A 26,194-nucleotide genomic window follows, 5' to 3' on the forward strand; every position below is an offset into this window, starting at 1 on the left:
CTATCCATTTGCCTTCATGGAAGCCCTTCCTGTCTGGGTCTTACCTGGTAGAAACCCCCTTGTGAATGGTGGACTCCTCCTGGGCGAGGACAGAGTCTTCAACTCTTCTCAGTCCAGCCTGCACTCATGGAGACTGGTCCTAGGCCCCGGCCCATGCTAGTAGTGTGGTGGACTCGGAGATTCCTAAGTCCTTCAAGTGTACTGACCTCTATCTGCCTCAGGATCCTTGCACTGGCTGATGATCCCTCTGCTTGGATCTGCATATGACGGCCTCCTCCTCATTTATGGCTCAGTTCATAAGTTGGCACCTCAAAGGGACTTTTCTTGATGCATTCTATCCCTTTATGTTCTTTATCTTGTTACCTTATTTTATTTTCTTCATGCAGTTATGACTATGTGAAATTCTTAGGTATTTATTTCCTTGTTCACTAATTCATGCATCTTACATTCTAGTGGGATGAGAGACAAAAAACAAACAGTTGACCCTTGAACAACATCAGTTTGAATTGCACAGGTCCATTTAGATGTGGGTTTTTTACAACACTGTAAATGTGTTTTCTCTTACTATTTCCTTAATATTTTTCTTTTCTCTAGCTTACTTTATTTGTAAGAATACAATATATGGGGGTGCCTGAGTGGCTCAGTCCGTTGAGCATCTGACTCTTGGTTTCGGCTCAGGTCATGATCTCAGGGTCATGGGATCCAGCCCCCATCAGACTCTATGCTCAGCAAGGAGTCTGATTCTCTCTCCCTCTGCCCCTCCCTCTGCTTGTGTGCACGTGCTCTCTCAAAATAAATCTAAAAAAAAAGAATACAGTATATATAATACATATACAAAATATGTGTTAACAGTTTGTGTTATTGGTAAGATTTCTGGTCAAAAGTAGGCTATTAGTAGTTAAGTTTGGGGGAGTCAAAAATTGCACGTGGATTTTCAACTGTGCAGGGATCATAGTCCCTAGTCCCCATGTTGTTCCAGGGTCAATTGTAATGTTAGGTGATGATATATGCTATGCAGAAACGCAACGCAGGCTAAGACAGATAGGGAGAAGGGGACACTTGAGCAGAATGCCGAGGGAAATGAGGGAATCATCTGTCTGGATATCTGGGAGAAGGGCCTTCCAGACTGAGGGAACAGCAAGTGCAAAGGCCTTGCTGCAGGAGCATGCGTGCCCTACTGTGGAATAGCATGAGGTTCTTACGTGAAGAGGTACAGGGAGGGGTAGTTAGAGCACTTTGGGCTCCGTAGACCTTGGGTGAGGACTTTGGTTTTAATTCTGAGTAGGATGGAAAGTCGCTGGAGGGTTTGAGCGGAAGTAACACGCTCTACTTTTATTCTTTAATCTACCTTTTTAAAGGATCATTCTGGCTCCTGGCAAAATACAGGGCATAGTGGGGGCAAGGATGACAGCTCTCCCAAGGGTGACCAATATGTCCTAGTTTACCTGATTTTCCTGGTTTTAGCATTGAAAACCCTATGTCCTGGAAACCTCCTCAGTCCCAGGCAAACTGGGATGCCTGGTCACCCTACGGGGAGACCAGTACTCCAAATGGGGGAGGGCGGTGCCTCAAATGCTATGATGGTCATGGGACAAGGGTCACGTTCTCGATGTGTGTTGAAGGCAAGGTCTAATGAAGGAAAGGTCTAATGTGCTAACAGAGTGAATGTGGCTATGAGGGAATGAAAGGTGTCAAGGGTGACTTACAGGCTTTTGGCCTGAACATCTGGAAGGACAGAGTTGCCCTTTACAGAGAGGAGGAAGGTGGGGGGCAGGTTTTGGAGGATGGCTGATCAGGAGTTTGGTTTGGGGCATGTTCATTTGAGGTAACTTAATAGACTTAATCCCCTTGATGGTAGGCATGTCAGCCAGGCTGTTGGGTGAATGAGGCCAAAGTCCCGAGGAGCAGTTTGGGCTGGAGATAGAAAGTGTGAGTTGTCAGTGCCTGTGTAGTATTTAAAGCCATGAGTCTGGATGTGATCACTGATGAGTGAATGCAGACAGAGGGCTGAGGACTGAGCCCTGGGTCACCCTGGCATTTAGAGATCAGGGGAAAAGAGAAATCAGCAAAGAGACTGAAAAACAGGAGCCAGTGAAATAGAGGAGCCCCATGTAAGCAGAACCTGGAGGGAAATCTGAGCTGAGTAGTGCCCCGAGTCACATGCCGGGGGACTACAAAGGGAGAGGTAATTAAATGGTGTCCGTAGCTGCGCCAGGCCCAGGCGTGCAACGTCCAGGAGGCGGACTTGGGCTTCATTAGGGAGGGGCTTTCTAACTGAGCCGACCCAGGAGGTGTGGCAAGTCTCCGACTCAAGTGAGTCCTGTGGCACAGGCTGCTGGGTAGGGGACATCTACTTCCAGGGCTGCAGCCTCTGACAGGAGCTGGACTACACAATTCTCTAAGTCCCTTCAAACTGGAGATGATGGGATTCGGGGAAGCCACAGAAACAACTGTTACAGAGCTGGGGGACTGAGCTGGGCCTTGAAGGATAAGTAGGTGTTCAGTCTGGTCCGGGGGAAGTGGGAAGGGGACTCGTAGGTAGGGGAGCAGTGGGAGTGAAACTCCAGAGAAATGACTGGACTGGGTCTGTTCAAGAGTCTGGTCTGGCCAGAGGGCAAGGTGTGTGAAGGATAGGGAGGACCGTGAGGCTGGAAAGAGATGTTGGGCTGCGTGGTGGGGAGCTCCTACAGGGCCTGATGCCCAGGAAACACTTGCTAACACATGTTGAAGGAAGGTAACTAAACAAAAGAGAGCTTGTAAGAGCCAAGGATGGAGGCCCTGATCACTTAGTTCCCTTGAGCAGGTTTTCTCTCGCAACTTGGTTAGAGGAGTCTTGAAGGCGGGGTGCCTGGGTAGCTCAGTTGGTTAAGTGTCTGCTTTGGCTCAGGTCATGATCTCCCCACTGAGCAGGGAGCCTGTTTCTCCCTCTGCCTACCACTCCCCCCCTCCTTGTGCTCCTTCTCTCTCTCTCTCTCTCAAATAAATAAAAATCTTAAAAAAAAAAAAAAGGTCTTGAAGGCAAGGCTGCCCCAAACTGTGTGCTCCCTGCCCTACTCCTTGCTGGAGACAGGTATCCCATTAACTGTTTCTTGAAGCCCAGAAACACGTATGGACCCCAGAGACACCTGGGGGCCTTTCCTGGGGGCTTCTGTTTGGGTTCACCATAAGAGGTGGAGGGCAGACAATTCAGTGGGTGGGTCAGTCCCTGGCAGTAGAGACACATTAGGCCTATGACACACCATTGGATAGAGTCCCTTCCTTCTGTTAACCCAAGACTTCACAAGCATAACCCCTAGAATGTTTAATGTTCAGAACCCAGTGACCTCACCTTTAGGGAACAATGGGACTAATCATTCCAGTGCCTTCTATTGGCTGGGCAGATGGGTTAGGTGAGCTCCCTCTCCCCAGAGCCATCGGCTGGGTACCAAGGCTTGACCTTATGGATTCCCAGCAGGAGGACCTGAGCCTCCCTGGTGGTAAATGTCCTTCCAGTCCCTGCCTCTTGCCTTGTGCCGTTAGTGTGGGGCAGACACTCAGGGAAGACCTTTTACATGGATGGGGTGATGGCTGCCTGCACAGAGGAGTGCTAAGCAGTTAGGATATACTCTCCTCTAGAAAACTAGGGATTGAGGGCCCAGATCATGTTTCTTTGCTGAACCAGAGGGGGGTACAATGAATACCCAAGGACCATCACAGCTGAATGGGGTATGGTGGGGTGGGATGGGACGCTGGTGTCCCCATCACCTATAAACTTATTCCTTGCTGGGCTTTGCCTTTAGCAAGGCTTCTCAATCAGATGGATTGGATGGGTCCAGGGCTGGGAACAAGAGGTTTGACCAAGTCTGGGCAGGTCATGCCCCCTCTAGACCTAGCTTCCTGTTGTGTAAAGGGCTAATGGTGGCCTCTTAAGCTCCCTGGAAATCTAGCATTGGCTGAATAAGAGAATGATGAGGCAAGTCAATGAGGAAGGAAGGGAGGAATGGAGAGATGGGATAATTGATGAATGGGTTAGGGAGAGGAATGCAAAATAGCTCAGGCCCCAAGTTAGAGCTATCAGCCAGCTTGCCTCTTTTTCTTTCTTGCCTTAGTGTGGGTCTCTCTGTACTTTGGACTCCTGGGGCTGTGTTCTGTGGTAACTGGCGGTTGCATTCTCTTTCTGCACTGGAGGAAGAACTTGCGGCGGGAAGAGCGTGCCCAGGAGTGGGTAGAGGTGATGAGAGCCTCCACGTTCACCTACAGCCCGCTGTTGTACTGGATTAACAAGCGTCGGCATTATGGCATGAACACAGCCATCAACACGGGCCCTCCGCCTACTGTCACCAACATCGAGACTGAGGTCCAGAATGCAGATCCCCTATGGGAGTTGGACATCTCCGAGGGCAGGAGCTCTGCTGCCCAAGACAGCAGCCCCAAGGCGGATGCCCCTGCCGCACTACGACCTCCACCACAGCCCCTACCTTCCCCAATGCTACGGGCCCACACCAGCTCCCCATTCCCAGTTCCCGTCTTTCGGGAGGTGCCCTTTGCCCTTTCCCTGTGCAACCTGCCCCCAATGCTAAACCACTCGGTCTCCTACCCTTTGGACACCTGTCCTGAAAGGAGCGTCCACTTCCATTCCCTCCCCACTATGGCCCATGGAGACCACTGCTTCAGTGCTAAGCCTTTTGCTTCAGAATTATAGCCTCCTCTCACGGAGGGTGGAAGCTGGAGGTATCAGGGGCAGAGCAGGAAAATGGAGCTAATCCCTGGGAGGTGGTATTGACACAAAGGCCAAGGCCCACCTGGATGTCACATTATGGAAGACTGAAAAAAAAAGCCCAAGGCTCCCTTGTGTCTCATTTGTCGTTAGGAGGGCAATGTCCTTTCTGTTTGATGGGGGCACTTTGCAAAAAGAGCTGAAGGTCATAAATGGGAACCAGAGGGTTGGCTGTGGGGAGACACCGAATCAGTAAACATGAGACCAACATCTCTCTATTCAGTATTTAAGACCAAAAATGCATGCCAGACTGTGGGCCAGGTATCCAGTGGCACTGCTGTTCTGTGGGACATTAAGTACAGCTGCCACAAGAGTGAGAGCTGCTGGGGGTGCATGAGCCATGGCAATTCACGGTGGCCGTGTCACACGCAAAACAAGTCATCATGAGATCCACAAGCCACACTGCATCGCATTCTTCCTTAATATTGATGATGTACTGAGTTCTTTTACGGTTGTCTCTACATTATGTCTCATACAAGGAAACTGCCAAACGGACCTCACAACCCTCCACTTATAAATGAAGAGACGGGTTCCAAGGGCAAACTGTTTTTATGTTGTAGAGCTAGGTCTTGAATTTACATCTGCCTGCCATCAAAGGTCTTGGTCTTCTCAGCATACACCATGGCGTTGTCCCTTCCCTAATGATGTCTTGTTAGAAAACACTTGGCAAATGATTGTGTGTGTGTGTGTGTGTGTGTGCGCGCGCGCGCCCGTGCGTGAATGTCTGCAAGGCGTAATTGGTCCATGGATTGGCTTAGGAGGAATGCTGGTCATTGAACCCTCTAAAATTACACACAAAATGTATTTTTTTTTAAAAAAAATCTTTATCAGGGATCCATGGACCTTCAAAAAATTAATATCCACTATATGAGGATATTTTTGTGCATTTTGGAAACAATCCTAAAAGGAGAGACAAAGAGAATACTGGCTATTTGATCCCACTTTAAAGATAAGAAAGCCCAGGGGCGCCTGGGTGGCACAGTTTGTTAAGTGTCTGCCTTCAGCTCAGGTCATGATCCCAGAGTCCTGGGATTGAGCCCTGAGTACCTGCTGAGCAGGGAGCCTGCTTCTCCCTCTCCCTCTGCTTGTGCTCTCCTCTCTCAAATAAATCTTAAAAAAAAAGAAAAAAAAGATGATAAAGCCCAGGTGCACCCCAGGATATAAAATTTCCCCTTCACTCTGGGAATGAGGAAATCATCTGACCATATTTGTAAATGAGCGAAGCTTTATGTAGTCTTCCCTGAAGGGAAAGGCCACACAGCTCATGTATGTTTGCCTATGTGTGTGTAATCCCAGAACCCTAGTACCCATGTAGCGTTCATTTTTCTCTTTTTTTGTGTGTGAAAAAGCCCCAGCCCCTATATAACCTTTCTCTTGGAATGGGTTTCACCCCCCCCAACCCCCTGTATAAAAAGGCAGTGGAACATTCCTTGTCAAAATGCTCTTCCACTGAATCTTAAAAAAAACTCCAAGAGCCAAAAAACCCCCCCAACCAACCAACCAACCAACCAAGCAAGCAAATAAACAAACAAAAAAACAAACCCCAAAACACAAAACCCCAATGGAGACCCAAGGGGAGCTTGGCTGATACAGAAAGGGACTCCCTCTCCCCCTCCCCTCCCCCCTCCAACCCTGCAGATGCCCAAGCAGCAGCCTTCGCTTCTTCAGGCTCGATGCTGCAGTTCTTAAGGCCGATTCGTCACCATCTGTTAGTTCTTGCTTTCAAAAGGAGGAAGGAGTCTATAAAAATAGGGATCAAAGCAGGTTTTCGTTTTCTTAGTAATTGAAGGTATGGTGGGGGCAAGGGGGACCTTTAGTCACAGACACAGTGGGAGAAAAAGGAAATGTTTTATTTAGATAAATTAAAATAGCTGTATTGCTGATACGAAATAAGCAAAGCTCAAGTCATAAAGACCTTGAATTCACTCTCCAAACAGAACCAAAACTGCTCCACTAAAGCAAAGTAGATTTACATTTCTACATAGGAGAAAACAACAAGGTAGGTCAGGTTCGTACAACAAACAATACACACTGTAAAGCGTCAGGAATGCCCAAATACGTTCTGGTTTGGATATGTAAGAAGGGACCACATCTAGCTGGTGTTGCTAAGTAAGCCAATGAGGTGTGTAGCAAACAAAAGCTGTCACTAAAAACAACTCAACAGCAGGCCATTATGAGTATGAGCCCATTACAGTCAAAGTCTTCAAAGGTGACCGGCAAGACCAGCAGTGGGAGGTGGGGGCAACAGGGTTACGTCCAGCAAAGCAACGTAAAGTGAGGAAACACCACTGGCAGGAGAAGTAGCCAGCAGCAGGTGAAGGGTGTCCTGTCCTAAGTGCCAGGTCCCTGTCTGCCCTTAAGAGGACACTACCCTTTTCCCTAAGCCAGGTTCTCTATTCCTTTGACGCATCTCTTCCTAGAACACCTTTTTGGTCCTCTGATTTCTAGGGATGCTCTCGAAGTAAACATTACCCCAGATAGTATAGGCAAAAGAAAAAAAGGACCGAGAAGCATTGCTTTGGGTCACTTAGGAAAGCAGCAGTAGGAGCTGCCAGGGTGAAAAGGTAAAAGTATTTGAAAGAAACACCAAAACCCAATCTTCCTCTCTGAGCTGAGATATGAGGCAAGGGAGGCTTGAGTACAGCTCAAAAGTCACAGGTTGGGGAAGTCAAGACAACTTCCAAATAAAACCCCCAAATTAACACTGAAGAATAAGCTCATCAAACCCTTAAGCCAATGAATCTCCTCAACCTGGAACAACAGTTCCTGATGCTCTTGTTCAGGAGCCAGGGCAGCGGCATGGTGAGGGCATACACAGTCTGAGAGCGTGGCTGGAACACGTCTGCCAAATGGGACAGGAAGTGGTACAATCCAGCTGGCTTCGGGATGATGCAAGCCAGACGAGCTCGAGGTGGGACGAACAGGTGAGAAACGGAAAAACAAAACTGACTTCTCTAGGTGTAGCTATCTGATACAAAAGAAAAGTACAGACAAAAAAGAGTTAAGGGGTCCTCAGAGTATCTGCCCATGAATAAGAATTTGAAACTAAAATGGACAAGCTACATTACCCTCAAGTGTATTTCCTATAAATCAGTTCTCAAAAAAATACCTTCCAGGTACAGACATACTATTTATGGTACAGTATATACAAATATAGCAGTATAATTCAATTTATTGCTAGAATTTTATTTGGTTGTTACAAAATCTGTAAGGGTATATATATTTAAAAAGGGGGGGGGTGCATGGAAGGCAGCCAGAAGAAAAAGAGTTGTCTTCGAGTTACCTAAAGTGCCAGGCTAATTTTATGCTATATTTTAACCTTTTCAAGACAGAGAAAATAGCTCAGATAGGCAAAAAAATGTTTTTGTTTTTTTTTTAAGAGAGAGAGAGAAGCATAAGCCCTAATGAGGTAAGCAGACACATTCATGGGAAAAAACTTCATCTTGCTTTAACTAAATGTTAATACTTCCAGAAAAAAAAAATCAAAGTTAGCCAACACCAATCTGAACACCACATAAAGAAAAAAACAGCCCTTAAATGTTTAAAGGTGCTCGATGGCATCCCTGGGTAACAGGGTAACTTGGACGAAGTTAAGATGGAAGCGAGCTCTACTAAAGAAGTCTGTGCCATGAAAGTTCTAGTTTCTCCCTGACTTGGCCTATAGAACAGTTAAGTTTCACAGAGTGCTTCCTTTTGTGTTGCCCAAAGCCTGCCTCTAAGACCAGCACAGCACACACAGAGGTGACACAGAGGTGTGATTCCTTCCAGTCTGGGGACCTTTCGGACCAGGCCTACGAAGTATTTGAAGGGAGGAGTATTGCACTCGCTTGTTCCGAGATTTGAAACAACTTGCTACCGTCACGTGATCCCCCTGCTCCAGGCTTGCTCGATATTGTTCGGCACCCTCTGGACAGGATGCCTCTAGCTACTTCTGAGCTGGAGCTGGCTACCGAGCCCGAGCTACTCCTGAGCTAGACAACCGTTAAGGGAACCTGACGATTTCATGTGCTGCATTTTACAACCCCTTTGGCTTTAGCCCACAGAGGAACATACTAGGTTCTTCTTGGTAAGCCTCCAGGTAAAATCTCAAGGAGTTTCCTGGGTCACAATGAGGGGCAAAGCTACCCCCTACAGCCCCTCCTGGGTAGCCAGGCGGAGACAGTGAGCTGAGGACCACAGGCCTGCCATTCAGAAGGGAGCCTGCCCAGAAGTGGCAGCCAGCTACAGTTCTAAGAGAGGCTTGAGTTGGGGGTGGGGGGGAGATAATCTAGCTCACTCAGCAGGGAAAATGTAGCCCCCCACTGCATAACTGTTTATGCTCATAAACCCTGAAGTAGGATAAAAAGTGAGAAAAACCCCCAAGACTTTTCTGGTTCACAGGCTGGGATCGGCTGAGGGGACAGGAACAAAGAACCAGCATCTTACTTTCCTGAGTCTGGAGGCAGCACTGTGCTTATAGGGTCACCTCCTCAAATCTATTTCTCCAGCCTCCAGGCCAAACCCCACAGCAGCACCTGAAGGAGGCGCCTTAAGGAGTCATGGACATAGTTCCAGTTGTTACCACATTAGCGATTTTTAATAACAAGCCATTTGTTCACAGCCCATTTCAAACCAATCTTCCGACTTCCCGCAAAATATGCACAATTCTCTCTTTCATTTTAAATATTTACAAACAGAAAAGGTCTAGCTTTTAAAAGAAAGACATTTTCTGAGTCTGTATAAAGTGCAGCTAATTTAAGGCAAATTTATGTGAAATATAAAAGGTGGCTTATTCTCTCTATATACACATTTTCCAGTTTTAAAAGATAAGGTCTCCTTCCCTACAAAAAAAAAAAAAAAGGAAAGAGAAAAAAAGGGCTTGACTTTTTTTCTGGCAATTTTGAAATTAAGATCTTATTGGTTTTAGGAAATCATAGATTTCTGAATAGCATATAGGTAAAATGGCCTTCTTTTTTAAAAAAATAACTTTTCTTTATAGCTTTTTCAAACAAGTTAAAAGGTGGCAATGTGTCTGCTACAGTAGTTTGGAGGACTGGAGGACCGATGGGTAAGTGAAAGGGTTGTTTGTGTTAGGTGAGTGGATATTAGGTAGTCCTGGGCATATGCCCATTTCTAAAATATGCCTGATGAGCTAGACACCTAAAGCTACCCTTAGCTCCAGGAAAGAATATCTTCCATCGCCATCAGAATCAAATGCTCTCAAAGTCTCTAATTCTGGCACAGCAGAACCTAAGGAGTTCCAGATTTCCTGGTAGGTCAGCTTCCCATCCATGTCCTGGCCAGTCTTGTGGAATAAATCCTGAAGATCTGTTAGAAAAGAATTACAAAAAAAAATGTGTATGTCTATACGTATAGCTAACTTTACTTAAGAGTTTAAAAAGTAGCCTCAGCTGAATGCAAAGCACTAAAAGCTAGTTTGCGGACTTTGTTTCCAAAAGGTAAGGCTTAGTATCTCACTAAATCAGGAGGACGAATTCTTAAAAAAAAAAAAAAAAAGACGAATTCTTGACCCTTTAAGAATGAGAGGAACATTAGCACTATCCTTCCAAAATAGAAGCAGTGACAGATAATCACAGGAAAAATGAATGGGCTGGCATTCTCTCTGTCCAAGGCTCTTTCCTTTTAGATTTGTCAGATTCTGTTCTTTTTTTTTTTTTTAAAGATTTTATTTATTTATTTGACAGAGATAAGAGACAGCCAGCGAGAGAGGGAACACAAGCAGGGGGAGTGGAAGAGGAAGAAGCAGGCTCATAGCAGAGGAGCCTGATGCGGGGCTCGATCCCACAACGCCGGGATCACACCCTGAGCCGAAGGCAGACACTTAACCTCTATTCCACCCAGGTGCCCCAGATTTGCCAGATTCTGTTCTTATGCTGAACTGGTAAAAAGGACTGAAGAAGCCTTAAGAGCTAATGATAGGAGCTGAGCCCGTAAAACAGACAATGGCATACTGTTAGCCAAACAGAGTTACCATACGACCCAGCAATTCCCTTGTACTCAAAAGAAATGAAAACATATCCCCACACCAACACTTGTACATGAATGTTCAGAACTGCATTATTCCTAATAGCCAAAAAGTAGAAACAATCCGAATGTCCATCAACTGATGAATGGATAAAATGTAGTATATCCATATAATGGAGTATTATTTGGCCATATAGCGGAATGAAATACCGCTCCATGCTACAACACAGAGGGACCCTGAAAACATTATGCTGAATGAAAGAAGCATGGATACGAGGCCATGGATCCTATGATTCCATTTATATGAAATACCCAGAACAGGCAAATCTAGAGATTTTGGTTGAAAGATTAGTGGTTGCCAGGGGCTAGGGGGTGGGGGAATAGGGAGTGACTATTTCATGGGTACAGGATTTCTTTCTGGGATGATAAAAAAATGGTCAGGAATTTGATGGTGGTGATGGCTGTACAAGGTGTGAATATACCAAAGACTAGTGAATTCTACATTTTAAAAGGTGAATATTATGGTATGTGAATTATATCTCAATTAAAAAAAAAGAAGCCGAGGACTACAGATATCTTCAAAGTGATATATACAGTATATATGAAGCACCTGGCACCTGTGCTCTCTTTCTCTCTCCCAGCTGAGACAGAGAGAGTAGAATCACCAGTCTATCTGTAGCTTCTTCTCTATTATTTGAGACAACAGAATTGGACAGTTTCTATCAACAGTCTCTTCTGTATTTTCTCAAAGGCCCCACAATAAACACTTAGGAGGGCCAATTACTTACATAATATTTTATTTTATTTTTTTTTTTAAGATTTTTATTTATTTATTTGACAGAGACAGCCAGTGAGAGAGGGAACACAAGCAGGGGGAGTGGGAGAGGAAGAAGCAGGCTCCTGAGGAGAAGCCTGATGTGGGGCTCAATTCCAGAATACCAGGATCACGCCCTGAGCCGAAGGCAGATGCTTAACTACTGCACCACCCAGGCGCCCCTACATAATATTTTAAAAGGACTTGACTGTGTCCCCACAGAATGACTTAATAGGTTTAGTCTCTAATACCAGAAGACAGTCATGAAGCTTCTGTTTCTTTAGAAGTCTTCCTAAATCCTTTTCTTCCCTTCATTTAGTCAACCCCACACCTAGATTCCATAGGCCTTCTGCTGTTTGGTACTTAGGAAGAATGGAAATGGCCTAAAGGAAGGGGAAGTGGTTGCAGTACAAGGTCACTCAAGGAGTTTTGAGCTTTTGAAAAAAGTCCTACTTTCAGTCCTGAGACCGATCCAGCGAAGCCGCTAGAAAATCTCAAAAGCCAGAAAAAAGCAGGTGGGGCGCTTGTTCTCAATGCCTGCCACCAAGTGGCTAGCTGGGAAATGTCTTGTGTGTGTATATGGGGCATGGGCATATAAAATTGGTAGTAGTATTCAAATAAAAATCTTATTGCTGCTTCGGGTCATTTCAAAAGTGTAGTCATCCAAAGTATGTAAAGCCTATGTTAGAGGCAGAAGTAAAAATGTTAAGTTGGCTATTTCTCAATCTGCTTTAGAACAGTCTTTCCTCCATTCATTCTCATCAATTCCTGATGTAATAAATGACAAGTGGGAGAAAGCACTTGTATCGCCAATAACCAATTTAACACTCTCCTGTCTCCCTAGAAAACAGAAAGAAAAAAAACTGGGGATAAGGGGAAAAAGTAATTGCATTTATATGGCAATATAAATGTAAGTCTCCTATGCTTTAAGCATTAATTATAGGCTGTAGATAACTCACTCACTTAACAAATACTGTACCAGGCACTATGCCAGGGGCTGTGAGTAAAGTTAATTTTCTGTCCTCCCAGGAAATTACAACAGAGAGACATGTGCGAAACAGGGGCAAACATAAAATATTTTAAGAGCACATACACAGGAAAGCACCTAATCCAGTCCTAGGAGGCGAGATAATGTTCCCTGGTGGAATGATATCTAAGTTAAGGTGGAGAGCCAGGCAAAGGTAAGTGGGTGGGAACAGGAGAGTTTACAGGCAGTTAGCAAATGCAAGATCAGGGGACTCTAAACATCACAATGAAGGATAGCATGTACGCTGGAAGCAAGGCAAACATGTTTTACTGTGAATGGTATCCGTCCTACTGTTTATCTTGCTGATTTTCAGCCAAAGGACCCCTCACTTTTGGAAGGCCTTAGCAAATAGGGTCAACTTCCATTTTGTTAATCTCACAGTATTGTGGTTGCTTGTTCGCCTTCTCCACTGAACTGTCACATCCTTGAGGAAAGTGAGCTGGTATCTTACACTGTACTTTTACTGCTTAGCACTGGGTCGAACCAGGCACTGACTGAATGAATGAAGGCTCTGTGGTGCATTGGGTAAGAGTGCAAACTTTGGTGTCAGACTGCCTCGGTGTAAATTCTGCCTCAGTCCATTCATTATTTGCTGTGTGGACTTAGGCAGTTTCCTTATCGAGAAAATGGGTATAACACATGAATATTTGTTCCCAGGGTTGTTAACAGGATTATATGATGTAATGCACAGCATATCAAGTATCTGGCTCACAGGAAATGCTCAATGTTAGATAGGATCCTTTCTCTTATAAGTTAAAAAAATCATAAAGTTTTAGCTTTGAACATTTTCCCTACTACTCCATGGTATAAAAATTTACCTTTGATGCTAGAAATTCCTGGTAGGACAATAGGTCTTAGCTGTGCAGCTTTCTCAATTTGATCTCCAAGAGACTGTGGAAATTTCGGTAATGCTGATGGCTTTGATGTGAAACTCTGTACTTGCTCTGTAACAAACACATGCGGTTGTAGTATTATCAAATCTGATACCAAATTAAACCAGTACTGAAGGTCGGTTTTTAGGGCAACTGCATATGTACTTAATTTAAGAGAAACAGTTGAGAATTAAGTAGCACAGTGACTTCATGAAGTTAAAGGCACGGACTGAGATTTGTTGTGTGGGCAAGTGAAGATCAATCAGTATCACGTAACATTAAGGTTTAAGAGGTGGGAAGCCCATGAGAAGCTCTTGTAGTACAAGTTAGCGTAATACAGGTTTAGATGCTGCACTGGCTATCTGCTATCCTAGGAGCCATACTATAAGCCTGATCTGGAAGAGGGCTTTCCTATGATCATGCAGCATGATGTTAGGACAAGGCCTCCCATTGCAGTCTGTCCTTCCTCCAAAAGAGAGTAAGAGAGGTTGTAATGCTTTCCCCCAAATGAAACAATATTTGCGGGGAGTAGGGGTCAAAGCCAACCCAGTCCAGTGCTTTGGTTACATCCTTGAGGCATCTGCTAATATTGATTAGTATGTCCCTACCTAGAGCCAAGGGCCTTTCCAACTCAATGATCCTATCATTATTTGTTAATGGTTTTTCAGAAGGACTAATATTTATTTTTAAGTAAATTTTACGCACTTAATGAAAAGACTCCGTGAACAACATTTAGGGCTGGTTTAATATACACTATGACAGCTACATTTTTGCCTATAATTGGATGCAGACAGCATGGAGAAGTCTATTTCAAGCTAAACATTACCCATTCTTTCCTTAATAGACTGGAATACAAATCATGTACAAAATGGGCTTTTTCTAAATGAAACCAAAGTGTATCAGCTTCATCTCGATGCACTCAGGCATCATTCCCTCAGCTTGATTGGTCCTGCTGGAACACCTTTCCCCACTCCCTGTGTGGGAGGCAAGCTGCCCAAGCCTGCGTGAAATATTCAGAACCCAGCCCTGAGTATCTCACCTTTGTTAGCGGTGTCTGGCGGCCTGTTGCTCTCAGGTTGGTTTGTGAGAGCGCTGATCAGCTGCAGTTTCTCTCTTAGCTTGGATACTTGAGAATCCGAACTATCTTCTTTCTGCTCAAAACAAAGATCACAGAAGGCTTAAGGTGGAATAAGACCTTATCTGACTCTTCATTATATTTCCAGAGCCTATTTAGCACGTAGTGCTTTACTTCTAGTAGGTTCCCTATTAAAAGTAAGGAAAGAATGAATCAACAAATACTAGCGATACCTTTGTGCTCAGAGTTGATAAGGGCCTAGCAGGATTTGAGGCTAGACCATTAAGGGAACATTATGCGACATGACCTGATTCACTGTGAACATTTGGCTGATGGGGGAAGGCATGCATGTGTCAGCAGTAAAGGAAATGTACCCTTGCTCAGGTGCCCATGCAACACCCATTTCCTAAATGAGTAGATATTATTTTCTAGGAACTATTTCACACTGAATAATTTTCCTGATATCTTACTTCACCTTGTGACTAGACAAATTTAGGGAGAGTGTTACGCTCTTAGCACCTTAAAAAAAAAAAAAGAAAAGAAACAAAAAAAGCAATCAACCCTGGTTTTTCCTTCCCTCCCCCCCATGGTGAAGATTCAACTGGTGGTGGGAACTGTTGGGAACACACAGAAGGAACTGCAAAATTCCTAATACATTTACTTATATCTTTTTAAAAACTTTCTTCTTTATGCCCTTTCTTATTCCCAGGATGATCCAAGTGGCATATAAAAATATATATTTAATTGCTAAAAAAAAAAAAAAAAAAAGAGAGAGAGAAGTCTGGTTTCTATGAGGCTTAGGCTTTTCTAACTGCTTAGCCTAGTGTGAAAGGTCCTGATCCTATGTTCAGTTAGAACACCAACTTCTTACATGTTTCTTTTATTGAATTACTTCTCTCTGATCTTTATTTCTACTCTCATAGTTACCATATAGAAGATCACTCTTGGTTTATTAAGGAGCTAATATATGGACACAGGTGACTAAAGCTAGGTACTAAATACTTGAATTTATGAAGAAATCAGGGAAAATTATACCTGGTTAGGATGCTTAAATGAGGGATGCTTAGGATAAAGGGACCAACACACTGGGATGACAGTTTAAAACACAAAGGGTCTGAAAACAAAACCAGGAGATTTAGGCAAAAAATGTGCACGAGCTGCACTTGATTCTGGGGTTTACTGTTAAAATAGGGACTGCTGCTGAACCCACTACGACTCTCCAGCAGTAACCACCTGTTACTTTCTGTGCTCAACATTTACATCTGGATCTTCGGTTTCTCTTGTCATTCCCCAGGTGGGCTATTTTTATTTTTTTTGCAGAAGCAGTTAGAAAAGTCAACAAAAGCCTAGCTCAAAAGCATTAAAATCTTAATATATCTAGGGGCGCCTGGGTGGCGCAGTCATTAAGCGTCTGCCTTCGGCTCAGGGCATGATCCCAGTGTTCTGGGATCGAGCCCCACGTCAGGCTCCTCCGCTGAGAGCCTGCTTCTTCCTCTCCCACTCCCCCTGCTTGTGTTCCCTCTCTCCTTGGCTGTCAATTAAATAAATAAAATCTTAAAAAAAAAATCTTAATATATCTAGACTATATGAAACAGTTAAGGAAGAACGAATATAGATAGAAAGTATTACATTGAAAACTGCCTGTACTATGGTTCATTTCCAAGTGCAATTCCTCTGAACCTCATATCCCTGAGCTCCTCACACACAATGGACATCTCGGATGGTATTTTAACCACTCAGCCACAATCTTCCTGGCTTTTACTTTATCTTAGCCCAGATCTTATAATATTAACACTCTAATCACAGAGAATGTTGCAAATAAACTTTCTTTCCTGGGATATCAAAGCATATCACAGATTGTCTTACTGTGACAATATGTCAGGGAAGAACTTAAAAAAACAGAGGAAGGGACAAGGTGAAGGAACGGGCTGGGGCTTAAATGGACTATGTATGTACTGAGACTGAAATCTAAAAATAAACGCTGATTAGACACCAGTTTTCGATGATCTCTGCCTCTGTTCTCTGTCATGAGCACAGATAACTTACTGTCGTAGCTTAAAAGTTGTTTCCTGGGACGCCTGGGTGGCTCAGTCGGTTAAGCGTCTGCCTTTGGCTAGGTCATGATCCCAGAGTCCTGGGATAGAGTCCCACATCAGGTTCCTTGCTTAGCAGGGAGCCTGTTTCTCCCTCCCCCTGCTTGTGCAAACACGCGCACGCTCTCTCTCTCTCAGACAAACGAATAAAAGATCTTGAAAAAAAATCATTTCCTTAGGGAAGCTTTCCTGATCTCTGCTAACATCCTCATCACACCCTATATTTTTCCTTTGCAGCACCTATCACACTCGTGCTTAATGATCTATTCAATTATGTATTAATGATTTTCTGACTTTGAGCTCTACCAGAATAAGGGTCACATGTCTGTCCTGCTCACTGTGGTCACCCCAACTCCTCGCAAAGGGCCCGGCACTGGGTAGATGCCTGCTAAAGTATTCCCTTGTTCACTAACACGCTAATTTACTAATCACTTTGTCTTGAAGTTGCAGCAAATGGAGACCAAAGTGCTCCATTAGAGAAAGAAATAGTAGCTCAAAAGCACAAAGATGCTGTTGTGCTGTGCTTGTTTTTAAGTAATCTCTGCCCTCGACGTGGGGCATGGACTCACAACCCCGAGATCGAGCGCTGCACGCTGTACCCACTGAGCCACCAAGGTGCCCTTCAAAAGCACAAAGACGCTGATGCTTTATTTTTACCTCAAAATAAGCCCCCCTTACTTACCTTTATGCTTTGGGTTTTTAATGTGTCTGTTCTGTTGGTCACTTGATGCAAGGACTCTCTTTTCAGAGTGGCGGCTCTATCATTCATCTTAAAGTGTAAATACAACAAGATTAAAGGCAAACATTAAAACTTAAATGACATCTAACACTTTTAAAACAAATTGGTCAAACTTCTTTAAAGGTTCTCAGAGCGCTTTCAACAGAAATACCATTAGGAGAACGAGAGGAGAGGCAGAAAGGTTGCTGAGATACAAAGCTGAAACTGGTACCTCACAAACCTTAAAACTTCTGAAGTATAAACCGTGAGAGGACTTACACCCAGAAGCATGCTAGGTAGGATGATGCTGGAAGACACAGCAGGATAGATGATACTACTAACACTTTCCTGGAGGAAAGGAAAGTGGAGAGGAGAGGGACAGTACGCGGAGTTTGCGGCAGAAAGTTTTCACTATTAGCCTTGAAAACCTTCAAGGCCTACTACTCATCAAATCACCACAAATTCCTAACCCCTACTTAGCTGAGTTCAAAAGGGCTTTTTAAAATAAGGCTCCTTTAATCTTCAAAGCTATGTAGTAAATTACATGCCCTTGTGAAGCAGGAGGGGGAACAGGTCTTCTCTTCTGATTTGTCGCCCTCCACGCCACGTCAAGCAAGCTGCCACAGCCCCACTGTGGCAGAGCTGGTTCACACCCCAACGTCCAGGCGCCCGAGTTCAACTTCACTTGCGGGCTTGCTTTGCGCTCTGCTGCTTACTTCAATTTACGGTACAATTTCCTGTTTTAGGTTTCCATTTCCTTACATATGCCTGTGTCTTCATTGCATGAAATCTTTAAGGGTGGGGGTTACAGCCATTAAAAAATAATCCCCATGGATTCCAGCACAATAGCTATACGAAGGGGATTAGAAAACACACGTCTTATTGACAATAACATGAAAACCAGTAAACACACGGTCTGCCAGCATCAATGACTTAGGTCATCCAGTATCCTCGTGTAAAATGGGAGGATAGACTCAGTGATCTCTCAAGTTGAGGAGCTGGTCTGGTCTGATATGTTTTATTTTTTTATTTTATTTTTTTATTATTTTTTTTTTAAAGATTTTATTTATTTATTTATTTGACAGAGATAGAGACAGCCAGCGAGAGAGGGAACACAAGCAGGGGGAGTGGGAGAGGAAGAAGCAGGCTCATAGCAGAGGAGCCTGATGTGGGGCTCGATCCCATAACTCTGGGATCACGCCCTGAGCCAAAGGCAGACGCTTAACCTCTGTGCCACCCAGGCGCCCCAGGTCTGATATGTTTTAAATGGCTTTCCTGCGTTATATGCAAAAGGCTCACTCTAACATGCAGACCAAGCAGGATAAATCTGAAAGTCAAGTTCAGGCTTAAAGAAACGGGAAAAGATTCTTCAGTCGTTGTCACTGTCATTGCTCCCATCCTTACCAACTTAAAAAAAAGCAAGAAGACCTCCCTTGGAAATACGTGCCAGAGCTTCCCTACCAGATGGGTCACTGGTAACATGATAGGAGGCTTGTCACTTCTGCCAAGGCCTTGTGTTGAGGCCCTGGCAAAAAACTGAACTCCTCTATACCTCCCCTTCTAGGTCGGGGCTAACTCTGCCTGTGCCACTCACATCACAAAGCTAGGGTGAAGCATGGTACGAATGTGTAGCCTCTCAAATATGCCAGGGGACTGGATCTGAAAAGTCTGCGGAGTGTCATCCATGTACAGACAAAACACACTGCAACACAGAACATACCACAAAAGATCCAAAAAGGCTTACCAGGCTGAGGGACAGGTTCGCTTGCTTTTCTACCTTGCTCACAGCAACCAGATCTGTTTCTATCAAGTTGACTCTCTGGGTAAGGTTACTGACTGTCTCATTCATCCCCTCGAGTTTAAGATCATTCTGTCTCTGGTACCCCACTAGGGCACTGTTTACCTCCTCTAAAGAGTTGTGAAGGTACAGGATATCCTGGAGTGGAAATAAATCAAATTGTGGAATCCAGCTAAAGACATACATTAGACAAGCAGGCCAGCAGCACTGAACAACCATTACTATGTCACGTTACTGAAGTAAACTCCTTTTCCTGGTTTAGACCATTGATTGTCTGTCTTGGCTTTGTCCCTCCACTCTAAATTGCTCCGAGTTCACTCCCTCTGGAATTGTTTGACCTCAGCTAGACAAGAGGGGAAAGGGGACTACCTACATGATTCACTCTCTGGTCCCAGAAAGCTGAGAGCTTGGGAATTGATTTCCCAATGTCTACCTCACCTGCTGGCGGGAAAGCTTGCTGGGTTATTAACTGAAACGCCTATTAACCTAATTTGTCAGAACAAAGCTACCTTAGGAACAATACCAATTACTGAATTGGCTCATGTAGCAAAACCATAACAAGTAGTGCATTATTTAGTACAAGATTCAATTATTTTTATTGACATCCTCTAGTACTGATTGCTGCTTAAAAAGGAATGATGACTATAGGTTTTAGAGGGCATTAAACTCAGGACAGGAATTCTTCTTAGTGAAGATTTCCTTTATTCTCTTTAATGTGATTCTGAACTCAATAGCCTTTCCCCTCCTCTTGTCTTTAGAAAATCTGACTTCCAGGGATATGCTTTCCAACATTTTAGCAATGTTAGCTTGCCCAGACTGCTATTTTTTCATAAACAGTTTCAGGATAATTTGGCTATTCTATGTCTTCCAAGATATGAAAAGGAATTTACTCCACTGATTGACATGCAGGGAAAAAAAGCAGAGTGCTAAAGAAGAGCCAGGATGGCATCTTGGATTCCTAAGATAGCAACACACATTGCTGCCTGCTCAGCTCTCAGGCAGGCAAATTTATGCATGGGATGAGGCGCCACGACACAGAGCCCTATTATTCAGGCGGCCCCCAGAGTCCACTGTGGGCATAGGGAGTTAAGCCAGAGACACAAAGTACCTGTTTCAAATTCTCACTGTGAGTTTTATTGTCAAATTCTGATGTAGCTGAAGGTGATGGAATGATCTGGTTGCTTCCATTGGTCTCTTTTAAGAAGTGCCGATTCTGTTAACAGAAATGGAGGTTAGAAGAGGCAACAACTAATTACCAGGTCTACTTAACCATCTGGATGGTTCTAGAACATTCTAGCTTCCCAGAGGGGGCATTCACAGATTAATCAACAATTATTTCCTAGGAGCCTACAGTGTGACCAGTCTTGTGCTAGGCCTGGAGGGCACCAGGTACTTTTGGGGATGCCAGTCTGAAGCCTGGACTGGACTGGCAGCACTCAGACACATCAGGAAACGGAGATCCTCCCAGTCTGTTTCTCATCTCTGAATGGAATGAACTCCCAGAAACCAGTCCTCCTCTCCTCCATTACCTGTACTCCCAGAGAAACTACAGAATCACTATAACCTCCCAGGGGCCAACTCAGTCTGGACCCAGCTAGCATCATCACCTCCCCAGGACTAAAGAGGTTTGTACACTCAAAGAGTAGCCGGTCATGTAGCCACTAGCTTCAGGCATTGAGTACAACAACCAGTTATGCACATTATTCATTTTTCAGTTTTAACAGCACATGCCAAGATTTATGTCTGAAGGTTACCTTCCCTTCCCATCCCCTCCCCACCACTCAAGTCTCTCTTTGCAGAGACTGAAGTAGAACACGTTTATATACACTTTTTCCCTCTAGTGGAAAAACTCTGCTTAATGGCTTAATCTTTCAGAGCTCATATCTATGACTTATTCAGTATAAAATGTGCCAGTGGGGAGGATTACCATTGGCAACCATGGAAGTTTAAAAGAAGCAGATTTAATTACAATAGAATGCAATTAGGGAAAATAAACGGTTTTCCCTGAAATTTGAAATCCTAGACATTTATCAACCCTGCTTTTATAAGAAACAAAAGGCAACAATAAAGAAAAAAGAGAGGTAGGAGAAAAAAACCCCATGGTTCTCTAAAGCATGAATTTTTGACTTAGGAAACATGTACTTTGGAAAATATTTATTACTTTGAGAAAATGCTCATGATATTAACATAAGAGTAATGTAAGAATTGTTGAGTTTATTATTATGGATCCCACAGTTACTCAGCAGCACGGGTGGAACTGGAACCCAGAGTGTCTGAGCACTAGCTCAATGTCTGTTCCTCTGGGTCAGCCCCATTAAAGACCAGTGAGGAGTACTGGTTTTGGAGAATGAAAAATCCTTCCCTTCTAGAGCTCTAATATAGTCCTGGTCTCCTTGGTACAAACTGCCCAGCTTAAACTCAAAACTCCAAAGATGGAAAAGGGCAAGTGTCTAGAAATTAGTGGAAAAGCTGGGGAACTTTTGTGTGCCTTCAACAGTCCTGATTTCATGTACATATAATTCATCTCCCCAGCAAGACGGTGAAGGCTATGCCATCCTTTTCTTCTTTTGTAAATTCTGCAAGGAGAAGACTATTCACTAGGTGATTGAGTAAGGCCTTCAATGACTGTAGACCACTTACACCCACACAACAGGAAGAGACATTTGAAGACAATTCCTGAGCACTGCAGGGGTTTGCTCCTATCTCACTTATCTGCTGCTGCATAACAAATCATCCCCAAACTTTGTGGCTTAAAACAATTTATTATTTCCCATGATTCTGTGGGTTGACTGGGCTCAGTGGGGGTGGGGGTATTCTTCTGTTTCACATGGCACAGGCTTAAGTCTTTCTCTCTCTCTCACACACACACACACACACACACACACACACACACACACACGGCTGCATTCAAGTGGGAGTCTGGCTGGAGCTGGAACATCCCAGCTGGCCTTTCATTTCTAGAGTCTCTTTCACTTGGCCTCTCATCATTTCCTAGTCTAAGAGCTCTGTCCAAATTCCGTACCCACAGAACGTGAGAAGTAATAACGTCTTGTCTTAAGCCACTACATTTACGGTGATTTGTTATGTAGCAATCAATACCTGTTGACACTTCCCTTTCCTTCTTCTCCATTTTCCTTCCTACCCATTCTACCCCGGAACTGTATCATACTATTATTTCCTCCAGCATGTTTGCAAAAGACTCAGCTTTTAATTTTATCCTCCTTAACTGCGTAATTTACACATTATATCTTTTAAAAAGGTACACAGTTAAGTTCTGTTCAGATGAATGGGAAGATGGCATCACTCCTACTACAGGGAAGAGGGTAGGCAGAATGCTGACTTCCTGCAGCATTTGTATATTTCCTTACCATGTCACTCTGCAGTGACTCCATGGTCTTCTTGTGTTCATCCACAGTCTTCTGTATTGCCTCCACAGCAAGATGGACGCTGTTTAAAGTGTTGCCAATGGTAGCTACACTCTGAACAGAAACATGTTCTCAAGTCAGTGTCTTTTCCTTTTTAAAATTTCTAATAGTGTTACTAAGATGTAACTAATACAGGGGCGCCTGGGTGGCGCAGTCGTTAAGCGTCTGCCTTCGGCTCAGGGCGTGATCCTGGCGTTATGGGATCGAGCCCCACATCAGGCTCCTCCACTGGGAGCCTGCTTCTTCCTCTCCCACTCCCCCTGTTTGTGTACCCTCTCTCGCTGGCTGTCTCTATCTCTGTCAAATAAATAAATAAAATCTTTAAAATAAAAAAAAAAAAAAAGATGTAACTAATACACAATGAACCGCACATATTCAAAATGTATAGCTTGGTAAGTTTTGACATATACACCTGGGAAACCATTAGCATGATTGAGATAACGAACATCCATCACCCCAAGTTTCCTCAGACCCCTTTGTGATTCTTCCTCCCCCACCCCCCGGCAGCCACTGATCCACTATATATCAGTCTGCATGTTTTAGAATTTTGTATAAATAGGACCAGTGACTATGTGGGATTTTTTGGTTTTGTTTTTTTGGTATGGCTTCTTTCACTTGGCTTCACCTCTTAAGATTTATCCATGCTGTAGTCACTTAGCTTATTGCTGAGAAGCATTCCATCATATGGACACAACAGTGTAACTACTAACCTGTTGATGGACATTTAGGCTGTTTTCAGTATTTGACTAGTACAAATAAAGCTGCTATCGACATTCAAGTGCAAGTCTTTATGTGGGCGTATGTTTTCATTTCCTTTGCTGTATGCCTTTTCATCATAATGCCTAGGAGGTGAATGGCTGATCATATGGTAGATATATGCTTAACTTTTTAAAAAGCTGCCAAGATGTGTTCTAAAATGGTTTTACCATTTTACATGTCTACCGGCAGTGTGGAGAATTTCAGTTCCTTCACGTCCTCATCAATGCTGCTACTCTCAGTCTTTTTCATTTTAGCCATTCTTTTGGGAGTGCAGTGGTCTATCACTGTGATTTTATTTTACATTTAATGTTTACATTAAAGATTTATTTGACCTAAGGAAGCTCAGTGTTTTAATTGTTTCAAGTCTCTGCAAACTGAATTTCATGTAGCTTATGCAGACACAATTAACAGGAAACTATACATGTTGATGTTTATATACAGTTGACCCTCAGCAACGCAGTTGTTCGATTTTGCAATCAAAAATCTGCATGTAACTTCTGGGGCGCCTGGGTGGCGCAGTCGTTAAGCGTCTGCCTTCAGCTCAGGGCGTGATCCCGGCGTTATGGGATCGAGCCCCATATCAGGCTCCTCTGCTATGAGCCTGCTTCTTCCTCTCCCACTCCCCCTGCTTGTGTTCCCTCTCTCACTGGCTGTCTATCTCTGTCAAATAAATAAATAAAATCTTAAAAAAAAAAAAGGGGGGCGCCTGGGTGGCATNGTTGTTCGATTTTGCAATCAAAAATCTGCATGTAACTTCTGGGGCGCCTGGGTGGCGCAGTCGTTAAGCGTCTGCCTTCAGCTCAGGGCGTGATCCCGGCGTTATGGGATCGAGCCCCATATCAGGCTCCTCTGCTATGAGCCTGCTTCTTCCTCTCCCACTCCCCCTGCTTGTGTTCCCTCTCTCACTGGCTGTCTATCTCTGTCAAATAAATAAATAAAATCTTTAAAAAAAAAAAAAAGAAAATCTACATGTAACTTCTAACTCCCCAAAAACTTAACTACTAATAGCCTGTTGACGAGAAGCCTATCGATAGCATAAACATTTAACACATATTTTGTATATTATAGGTATTATACACTATGTTTTTACCATAAAGTAAGCTAATGTTAAGAAAATCATAAGAGAAAATACATTTACGGTATTGTACTGTATTTACCAAAAAAAAAAAAAAAATCCACATAAGTGGACTGCATAGTTCAAATCTACCGTGTTCAAGGGTCACCTGTGTATATAAAATTATATACATACAACAAATAATTTTCCCAATTTAAAGGACTTTTCCTTGAGAAAAACCAAATCCTTTTCTTAAAAAACAAACAAACAAGCAAACAAAAACTAGTTCATAAATCTGGGACTCACAGATAAGGGTCTCCCACAAACTCCCCTTACCAAGCCCTGTGGCAGGTGGCAGAAGGCCACAGCTAACACTGTAGACTGACACTGTGTCAGGAGCAAATGATGACTTTTGAATGAATGACAATGGGTGTAACCATTTTTGGCTTTGGGAAACCCAGTGCTGGAGAGATGAAGGAAAAATTCCATTTGGCAGCATTGTTCCTAAAGCATTTGCTTTAGAATCCCATCAGCAACTGCTAAGGTGAATGAGATGTGAGTCTTCATTATGCTTAAGGAGCCCGAGTGGACTGCAGACTTGGGAAATATGATTCAGAAACCATCATTTAAAAAAGGCCTGTCTTAAGGGAATATCCAAAAGAGTGTTACTATTTGGTGGGTGTTGGCCTCTTATTAAGATTACTGACAGTTTTATAGTTTTATGTTCTTTGAGATTTTAATTTTTTTATTTGAGAGAGAGAGAGCAGGAGCAGGGGGAAAGGGCAGAGGGAGAAGCAGGCTCCTCGCTAAGTAGGGAAGCCGTGCAGGGCTCAATCCCGGGACCCTGGGATCATGATCTGAACTGAAGGCAGACGCTTAACTGACTAAGCCACCCAGGTGCCCCAACTTTATAGTTTTATGGTAAATACATTAGTATTTTTTTTTAAGATTTTATTTATTTGACAGAGAGAAACACAGCGAGAGAGGGAATACAAGCAGGGGGAGAAGGAGAAGCAGGACCCCCACCAAGCAGGGAGCCCGATGCGGGGCTCGATCCGAGGACCTTGGGATCATGACCTGAGCCAAAGGCAGATGCCTAACGACTGAGCCACCCAGGCGCCCCAATACATTAGTATTTTTTTTTTTTTTTAAGATTTTGTTTATTTATTCGACAGAGACAGAGACAGCCAGCGAGAGAGGGAACACAAGCAGGGGGAGTGGGAGAGGAAGAAGCAGGCTCATAGCAGAGGAGCCTGACGTGGGGCTATCCCATAACGCTGGGATCACGCCCTGAGCCGAAGGCAGACGCCTAACCGCTGTGCCACCCAGGCGCCCCTCAATACATTAGTATTTTTAACCAAGGTTGTTTTTATTATATTGACAGCCAAGAACCCAAAAGATCAAGAGACGACATTTTCAAAATTTAAAAAAATTATGAGATACATCGAAGTCAAGTATTTGAGATGACCTTCCACTTCAAAATGGAGCCACTTGTATTAAAAGTACTATGTGACTTATAAGCGCACAGATTTCCAAAGAGAAAACACACTGGGTAGAAGTCTCTATGCTGGGGTGTTATCTATGCAAGCTCTGTTATTACAGAAGATACAGGCATTCAAAGACATCTACTGTTAGACAATCCTCCCTTGATGGATATGAGAGCCCCTTAGGATGCAAGATAGTAAGCTCTTGTTTAAGATTTTTTTTTTTTGTTTTTTAAGGAAGCAGCTGACAGAGCCATGTGAACTCTAGAGCAAAACCCTGAAACTAGCATTCTCACCAACAGCAAAGTGCCTGGTACAAACTGGAGGAAGCTCCACAAATGTTTACTGAATTAAT

The 26,194-nt window shown here is 43.7% G+C and overlaps 2 protein-coding genes across 7 annotated transcripts in view; one reads left to right on the forward strand and one right to left on the reverse strand.

Annotated features, from left to right (window-relative positions):
* The first annotated feature begins 3,094 nt into the window (after positions 1 to 3,094).
* Positions 3,095 to 4,773, forward strand: TEX38 (testis expressed 38). 3 transcript variants are annotated; one of them, XM_019799884.2, is made up of 2 exons: positions 3,095 to 3,476; positions 4,089 to 4,773. In XM_019799884.2, exons 1-2 carry the CDS (start codon positions 3,341 to 3,343, stop codon positions 4,679 to 4,681), a joined length of 729 nt encoding a protein of 242 aa, XP_019655443.2. In that variant the 5' UTR covers positions 3,095 to 3,340; the 3' UTR covers positions 4,682 to 4,773. The 3 variants fall into 3 exon arrangements, with proteins under 3 accessions (XP_019655443.2, XP_019655444.1, XP_019655445.2); XM_019799885.2 differs by having other exon boundaries at positions 4,168 to 4,773; XM_019799886.2 differs by having other exon boundaries at positions 3,095 to 3,389.
* Positions 4,774 to 6,585: 1,812 nt separating this feature from the next.
* Positions 6,586 to 26,194, reverse strand: part of EFCAB14 (EF-hand calcium binding domain 14) — a 35,741-nt gene continuing 16,132 nt past the window's right edge. The window contains exons 5-11 of one of the 4 annotated variants that reach the window (XM_019799917.2): positions 22,486 to 22,596; positions 20,226 to 20,330; positions 19,064 to 19,255; positions 17,284 to 17,370; positions 14,473 to 14,584; positions 13,380 to 13,505; positions 6,586 to 7,724 (exon numbers count right to left, since the gene is read on the reverse strand). In XM_019799917.2, the coding sequence (XP_019655476.1) occupies positions 7,711 to 7,724; positions 13,380 to 13,505; positions 14,473 to 14,584; positions 17,284 to 17,370; positions 19,064 to 19,255; positions 20,226 to 20,330; positions 22,486 to 22,596 (747 nt within the window). In that variant the 3' untranslated portion in view covers positions 6,586 to 7,710. Of the gene's footprint in view, positions 10,064 to 11,638; positions 12,375 to 13,379; positions 13,506 to 14,472; positions 14,585 to 17,283; positions 17,371 to 19,063; positions 19,256 to 20,225; positions 20,331 to 22,485; positions 22,597 to 26,194 lie in introns of those variants that run through there. The other 3 variants (XM_002919468.4, XM_034651957.1, XM_011225324.3) reach the window with 3 other exon arrangements.

Source organism: Ailuropoda melanoleuca, chromosome 2, assembly GCF_002007445.2.
Source record: "Ailuropoda melanoleuca isolate Jingjing chromosome 2, ASM200744v2, whole genome shotgun sequence".
Taxonomy (NCBI): Eukaryota; Metazoa; Chordata; class Mammalia; order Carnivora; family Ursidae; genus Ailuropoda; species Ailuropoda melanoleuca.